This window comes from Trichomycterus rosablanca, chromosome 14, assembly GCF_030014385.1.
Source record: "Trichomycterus rosablanca isolate fTriRos1 chromosome 14, fTriRos1.hap1, whole genome shotgun sequence".
NCBI lineage: Eukaryota > Metazoa > Chordata > Actinopteri > Siluriformes > Trichomycteridae > Trichomycterus > Trichomycterus rosablanca.
Genome location: NC_086001.1, coordinates 36,573,130 through 36,581,182, shown reverse-complemented (window position 1 = coordinate 36,581,182; position 8,053 = coordinate 36,573,130). Strand labels below are relative to the sequence as shown.

General features: G+C 43.1%; 1 protein-coding gene across 1 annotated transcript; it reads left to right on the top strand.

Annotated features, from left to right (window-relative positions):
• The first annotated feature begins 1,200 nt into the window (after window positions 1-1,200).
• On the top strand, window positions 1,201-8,046 carry degs1 (delta(4)-desaturase, sphingolipid 1). The gene is made up of 3 exons (XM_063008786.1): window positions 1,201-1,525; window positions 4,506-5,248; window positions 7,458-8,046. The coding sequence occupies exons 1-3, from the start codon at window positions 1,444-1,446 to the stop codon at window positions 7,602-7,604; spliced, it is 972 nt and encodes a 323-aa protein (XP_062864856.1). The 5' UTR covers window positions 1,201-1,443; the 3' UTR covers window positions 7,605-8,046.
• Window positions 8,047-8,053: the final 7 nt, after the last annotated feature.

Below are 8,053 nucleotides of genomic sequence, written 5' to 3'. Positions count from 1 at the left end.
TTTCTTTATTTCTTTCTTTTATTCTTTCTTTATTTCTGTCTTTTTTATTTGTTATTTCTTTTATTCTTTTTTATTATTTCTTTCTTTTATTCTTTTTTCTTTCTTGCTTGCTTTTATTATTTCTTTTTTATTCTTTCTGTCTTTCTTTTATTCTTTGTATTTATTTTATTTTATTTTTTTATTCTTTCTGTCTTTCTTTCTTTTATTCTTTCTTGCTTGCTTTTATTCTTGCTTTTATTCTTTCTGTCTTTAATTCTTTCTTTTATTCTTTATTTATTTATTCTTTTATTTTTTAATTTTTGTATTCTTTTTTGTTTTTTTTATTCTTCCTTTATTTCTTTCTTTTATTCTTTCTGTCTTTCTTTCTTGCTTTTATTCTTTCTTTTATTATTTTTTATTATTTCTTTCTTTTATTCTTTCTGTCTTTTCTTTCTTGCTTTTATTCTTTCTTTTATTATTTTTTATTATTTCTTTCTTTTATTCTTTCTGTCTTTCTTTCTTGCTTTTATTCTTTCTTTTATTCTTTTTTATTATTTCTTTCTTTTATTCTTTCTGTCTTTCTTTCTTGCTTTTATTCTTTCTTTTATTCTTTTTTATTATTTCTTTCTTTTATTCTTTTTTCTTTCTTGCTTGCTTTTATTCTTTCTTTTATTCTTTTTTATTATTTCTTTCTTTTATTCTTTCTGTCTTTCTTTCTTGCTTTTATTCTTTCTTTTATTCTTTCTTTCTTTTATTCTTTCTGTCTTTCTTTCTTGCTTTTATTCTTTCTTTTATTCTTTTTTATTATTTCTTTCTTTTATTCTTTTTTCTTTCTTGCTTGCTTTTATTATTTCTTTTTTATTCTTTCTGTCTTTCTTTTATTCTTTGTATTTCTTTTATTTTATTTTTTTATTCTTTCTGTCTTTTTCTTTCTTGCTTGCTTTTATTCTTGCTTTTATTCTTTCTGTCTTTAATTTTTTCTTTTATTCTTTATTTATTTATTCTTTCTTTTATTTTTTAATTTTTGTATTCTTTATTTATTTTATTTTCCTTTATTTATTCTTTTTTATTTATTTATTCTTTCTTTATTTCTTTCTTTTATTCTTTCTTTATTTCTGTCTTTTTTATTTGTTATTTCTTTTGTTCTTTTCATTATTTCTTTCTTTTATTCTTTTTGTCTGTCTCTCTCACTGTCTTTTTCTCTCCACCTTGCGTAACCGACTGAATCGACTCGATCGGTTGGAATCAGACACAGAGTCGGCTCGGGCAGATCCGAACCCTCTCCGCTGTGTGACTGGGAGCGCTGGTGGAACTGTTGTGTTCTCTCTCTGCTGTCGGGAAGGAAACTGCAGGAACACGGGACACGGGGTATTCGGAGTAACACTGGGGTATTCGGAGTAACACTGGGGTATTAGGAGTAACACTGGGGTATTTTGGGGGTAATATTAATAGAGGTTTAGTGAGATGGGGAACCGGGTGGCCCGTGATGATTATGAATGGGTTTATACAGACCAGCCTCATGCGGACAGGAGGACAGAAATCCTCGGTGAGTGTTTACGCTTTAGTTTAGACTTTTATTTCTTTATTTCAGTGTTTAACAGAGTAAATAAAGCGAGTAATCGTGGCTGTGGGTGGTGAATGTTTACCTGGAGGTCTGTGGGCGCCGTTATTTCCATATCTGACCGGAATCGGTTCCTAATTTGATGCTATTTGAGGACCAACTTAAAAGTCCCGTCGCGGGTTTCTTGTTTATCTGGATATTTAGGGTTAAAGTGTAAAACACACCGCTGTTGGACTCCGAACCGGTCCAGTAAATCATTAAATATACCGTTATGTCACCAGGGCTAAAGCTAACGCGGCTAATGGCTGAGCGCCACTCCCTGTGCGTGATCGGTGCTAACGTGCTAAAATGCTAACGTGTTAGCATTAGCCGCGTAGCTACGAGCTAATTAGCACAAATCGAAATGAAATGATAAATATTCAGATGAATTCGAACCGCTCGTGTTTCAGAATGTTTTAGGTTAAACAAACAAGCATGAAAATAAAAATAATGTTCAAATTATGGTTCATTTAGGTATAAAACGAGATAATTAACGGTCCGCGTCTGAACCGCTTCTGACTGATTTACCTCAGCCGGCTCGTTTAAACACTGGGTGGAAATTTTATTCATATTTAATATTTTCTTCACCTTTTTTTCAAGGTTCCTCACAAGGTTCCTCTCAAGGCTCCTCACAAGGTTCCTCACAAGATTCCTCTCAAAATTCCTCTCAAAATTCCTCACAAGGTGCCTCACAAGGTTCCTCTCAAAATTCCTCTCAAAATTCCTCTCAAGGTTCCTCTCAAAGTTCCTCTCAAAATTCCTCACAAGGTTCCTCACAAAATTCCTCACAAGGTTCCTCTCAAAATTCCTCACAAGGTTCCTCTCAAAATTCCTCACAAGGTTCCTCTCAAAATTCCTCACAAGGTTCCTCTCAAAATTCCTCACAAGGTTCCTCTCAAGGTTCCTCTCAAAATTCCTCACAAGGTTCCTCTCAAGGTTCCTCTCAAAATTCCTCACAAGGTTCCTCACAAAGTTCCTCTCAAAATTCCTCACAAAGTTCCTCTCAAAATTCCTCACAAGGTTCCTCTCAAAATTCCTCTCAAAATTCCTCACAAGGTTCCTCTCAAAATTCCTCTCAAGGTTCCTCACAAAATTCCTCTCAAGGTTCCTCACAAAATTCCTCTCAAGGTTCCTCTCAAAATTCCTCTCAAGGTTCCTCACAAAATTCCTCACAAGGTTCCTCTCAAAATTCCTCACAAGGTTCCTCTCAAAATTCCTCACAAAATTCCTCACAAGGTTCCTCACAAAATTCCACACAAGGTTCCTCTCAAAATTCCTCACAAGGTTCTTCTCAAGGTTCCTCACAAGGTTCCTCTCAAAATTCCTCACAAGGTTCCTCTCAAAGTTCCTCTCAAAATTCCTCACAAGGTTCCTCTCAAAATTCCTCTCAAAGTTCCTCACAAGGTTCCTCTCAAAATTCCTCACAAGGTTCCTCTAAAATTCCTCTCAAGGTTCCTCTCAAAATTCCTCACAAGGTTCCTCTCAAAATTCCTCTCAAAGTTCCTCACAAGGTTCCTCTCAAAATTCCTCACAAGGTTCCTCTAAAATTCCTCACAAGGTTCCTCTCAAAATTCCTCACAAGGTTCCTCTCAAAATTCCTCACAAGGTTCCTCTCAAAATTCCTCACAAGGTTCCTCTAAAATTCCTCTCAAGGTTCTTCTCAAGGTTCCGCTCAAAATTCCTCTCAAAGTTCCTCTCAAAATTCCTCTCAAAATTCCTCACAAGGTTCCTCTCAAAATTCCTCACAAGGTTCCTCTCAAAGTTCCTCTCAAAATTCCTCACAAGGTTCCTCTCTAGGTTCCTCACAAGGTTCCTCTCAAAATTCCTCACAAGGTTCCTCTCAAGGTTCCTCACAAGGTTCCTCTCAAAATTCCTCACAAGGTTCCTCTCAAGGTTCCTCTCAAAATTCCTCTCAAGGTTCCTCACAAAATTCCTCACAAGGTTCCTCTCAAAATTCCTCTCAAGGTTCCTCACAAAATTCCTCACAAGGTTCCTCTCAAAATTCCTCACAAGGTTCCTCACAAAATTCCACACAAGGTTCCTCTCAAAATTCCTCTCAAAATTCCTCACAAAGTTCCTCTCAAAATTCCTCACAAGGTTCTTCTCAAGGTTCCTCACAAGGTTCCTCTCAAAATTCCTCACAAGGTTCCTCTCAAAGTTCCTCTCAAAATTCCACACAAGGTTCCTCTCAAAATTCCTCACAAGGTTCCTCTCAAAATTCCTCTCAAAGTTCCTCACAAGGTTCCTCTCAAAATTCCTCACAAGGTTCCTCTAAAATTCCTCTCAAGGTTCCTCTCAAAATTCCTCACAAGGTTCCTCTCAAAATTCCTCACAAGGTTCCTCTCAAAATTCCTCTCAAAGTTCCTCACAAGGTTCCTCTCAAAATTCCTCACAAGGTTCCTCTAAAATTCCTCTCAAGGTTCCTCTCAAAATTCCTCACAAGGTTCCGCTCAAAGTTCCTCTCAAAATTTCTCACAAGGTTCCTCTCTAGGTTCCTCACAAGGTTCCTCTCAAAATTCCTCACAAGGTTCCTCTCAAGGTTCCTCACAAGGTTCCTCTCAAAATTCCTCACAAGGTTCCTCTCAAGGTTCCTCTCAAAATTCCTCACAATGTTCCTCTCAAGGTTCCTCACAAAATTCCTCTCAAGGTTCCTCACAAAATTCCTCACAAAATTCCTCACAAGGTTCCTCACAAGGTTCCTCTCAAGGTATTTTCTTCACCTTTTTTTGGATAAATATATAAAATAGGGATTGGGATATGACGCTACACCCTGGCTGGCCACTTTCAGCCTGGTGTTATTACTAAAAACACAAACCATCATGTATAGTGCTTGTTCTATAGGGTGTCGGATATAATGGGACGCTGTATTTACGAAGAATTCAATATAATTATGGACAGTTGATTATTCTTCTTCTCCTCTCTCCAGCCAAATATCCCCAGATCAAGTCCCTGATGGGTCCCGACCCCCGTCTGAAGTGGATCGTCTGCCTGATGGTGGCCGTCCAGTTCCTGGCCTTCTACCTGGTGAAGGACCTGGACTGGAAGTGGGTCCTGTTCTGGACGTACGCCTTCGGCAGCTGCGTCAACCACTCCATGACGCTGGCCATCCACGAGATCTCGCACAACGCGGCCTTCGGGAACAGCCGCGCCAGGTGGAACCGCTGGTTCGCCGTGTTCGCCAACCTGCCGGTGGGCCTGCCGTACTCGGCCTCGTTCAAGCGCTACCACCTGGACCACCACCGCTACCTGGGGGGCGACGGCGTGGACGTGGACATCCCCACCGACTTCGAGGGCTGGTTCTTCTGCACCCGCGCGCGCAAGCTGGTGTGGATCGCTCTGCAGCCGCTCTTCTACGCCGCCCGGCCGCTGTGCATCAACCCCAAACCCGTCAGCCGGCTGGAGCTGGCCAACGCGGCCGTCCAGCTGGCCTTCGACGTCCTCCTGTACCGGCTGTGGGGGGTCAAGCCCGTGGTGTACATGATGGCCGGGTCCATGCTGGGGATGGGCCTCCACCCCATCTCGGGTCACTTCATCGCCGAGCACTACATGTTCCTCAAGGGCCACGAGACCTACTCCTACTACGGCTCGCTCAACCTGCTGACCTTCAACGTGGGCTACCACAACGAGCACCACGACTTTCCCAGCATTCCCGGCAGGCGGCTGCCTCAGGTGAGACCGGTCACGCGCCGCCGGAGCACGGAGGAGACCTTTGGTCCATGCCCTTTAGTCAGGAATGATCGCGTGGCGGATTAGCGTTTAACTTATTCACCATCCATCCTCCCAATAAATCCATTTTAACTCGGGTGTCCAGATACTTTTGACCTGCCTTGATCGAGAACTGACCCAACCGGTACCTGCTCAGTCTGGTTCCTCTCCAGGTTCCTCTCAAGGTTCCTCACAAGGTTCCTCTCAAGGTTCCTCACAAGGTTCCTCTCAAAATTCCTCTCAAGGTTCCTCTCAAAATTCCTCTCAAGGTTCCTCACAAAGTTCCTCTCAATGTTCCTCTCAAAATTCCTCTCAAGGTTCCTCTCAAGGTTCCTCTCAAAATTCCTCACAAGGTTCCTCTCAAAATTCCTCTCAAGGTTCCTCACAAGGTTCCTCTCAAAATTCCTCACAAGGTTCCTCACAAGGTTCCTCTCAAAATTCCTCACAAGGTTCCTCTCAAGGTTCCTCTCAAAATTCCTCACAATGTTCCTCTCAAGGTTCCTCTCAAGGTTCCTCACAAAATTCCTCACAAGGTTCCTCACAAGGTTCCTCTCAAAATTCCTCACAAGGTTCCTCTCAAAATTCCTCACAAGGTTCCTCTCAAGGTTCCTCTCAAAATTCCTCACAAGGTTCCTCTCAAGGTTCCTCTCAAAATTCCTCTCAAGGTTCCTCACAAAATTCCTCTCAAAATTCCTCACAAAATTCCTCACAAGGTTCCTCTCAAAATTCCTCTCAAAATTCCTCACAAGGTTCCTCACAAAATTCCTCTCAAGGTTCCTCTCACATTGAGTCAGTGTCAAGGCGAGTCAGATGTATCTGGACCCCCAATCATAGTTTGCCAGTAGGTTATAGGGTCAGATCCCAAATAAAGTGCCGTCCAAATACTTTTGACCCACCTTGACCAGGAACTGACCCAACCGGTACCTGCTCAGCCTGGTTCCTCACAAGGTTCCTCTCAAAATTCCTCACAAGGTTCCTCTCAAAATTCCTCACAAGGTTCCTCTCAAGGTTCCTCTCAAAATTCCTCACAAGGTTCCTCTCAAGGTTCCTCTCAAAATTCCTCACAAGGTTCCTCTCAAGGTTCCTCACAAGGTTCCTCTCAAAATTCCTCACAAGGTTCCTCTCAAGGTTCCTCTCAAAATTCCTCACAAGGTTCCTCTCAAGGTTCCTCTCAAAATTCCTCTCAAGGTTCCTCACAAAATTCCTCTCAAAATTCCTCACAAAATTCCTCTCAAAATTCCTCACAAGGTTCCTCTCAAAATTCCTCACAAGGTTCCTCTCAAGGTTCCTCACAAGGTTCCTCTCACATTGAGTCAGTGTCAAGGCGAGTCAGATGTATCTGGACCCCCAATCATAGTTTGCCAGTAGGTTATAGGGTCAGATCCCAAATAAAGTGCCGTCCAAATACTTTTGACCCACCTTGACCAGGAACTGACCCAACCGGTACCTGCTCAGCCTGGTTCCTCACAAGGTTCCTCTCAAAATTCCTCACAAGGTTCCTCTCAAAATTCCTCACAAGGTTCCTCTCAAGGTTCCTCTCAAAATTCCTCACAAGGTTCCTCTCAAGGTTCCTCTCAAAATTCCTCACAAGGTTCCTCTCAAGGTTCCTCACAAGGTTCCTCTCAAAATTCCTCACAAGGTTCCTCTCAAGGTTCCTCTCAAAATTCCTCACAAGGTTCCTCTCAAGGTTCCTCTCAAAATTCCTCTCAAGGTTCCTCACAAAATTCCTCTCAAAATTCCTCACAAAATTCCTCTCAAAATTCCTCACAAGGTTCCTCTCAAAATTCCTCACAAGGTTCCTCTCAAGGTTCCTCACAAGGTTCCTCTCACATTGAGTCAGTGTCAAGGCGAGTCAGATGTATCTGGACCCCCAATCATAGTTTGCCAGTAGGTTATAGGGTCAGATCCCAAATAAAGTGCCGTCCAAATACTTTTGACCCACCTTGACCAGGAACTGACCCAACCGGTACCTGCTCAGCCTGGTTCCTCACAAGGTTCCTCTCAAAATTCCTCACAAGGTTCCTCTCAAAATTCCTCACAAGGTTCCTCCGAAGGTTCCTCTGGCTCCGAGTCAAACGTTTACATGCCGTGTTAGGGACCTAGCCGATAGATCTTGGGCCGGTCGTTCCACACGCCCCTCATTCTTACCCCCCTCCTCCTCTCCCCCCCACAGGTGAAGCAGATCGCGGCCGAGTACTACGCCGACCTGCCGTGCTACACGTCGTGGGTGAGGGTGCTGTACGACTTCATCGTGGACGACGAGCTGAGCCCGTACTCGCGCGTCAAGAGGAAGCTGAAGGGCGACCTCAAGCTGGAGTGAGAACCTCCTCCCCCCCCCCCCGGAACGTTCGGACTCTCGCGGTGCAGTTAAGTGTGTGTGGGGGGTCGCTTTACCTGAATCATTTCAACACGGTGGGGGGGGGGGGGGGGGGGGGGGGGCTGCTATTAAACCTTTAAACCTCTCGCTTTTAATCCCATCGCAATAAATCAATAAAGTTATTTTTCCTTAAGAGTTGGGACGCGTCTGGAGTAACGTTACGTCTGGTGTGACGAGGCTCTGCACTTTAACCCGTGTGTGTGTGTGTGTGTGTGTGTTTCCACCGCCGTGCCTTGCTTAAAGAACGACAGAGTCGTGAAGGGCGTGGCACCGTCCCTCCAGGGTTCGGGATTACGGGCGGGGTCCTCCACGTTCCCCGTTTAGCCCCAGTTCCGTCCCACTAATAATAAATGATACATCGAATAAAACCTTGAAATGAAATAACGATCAGT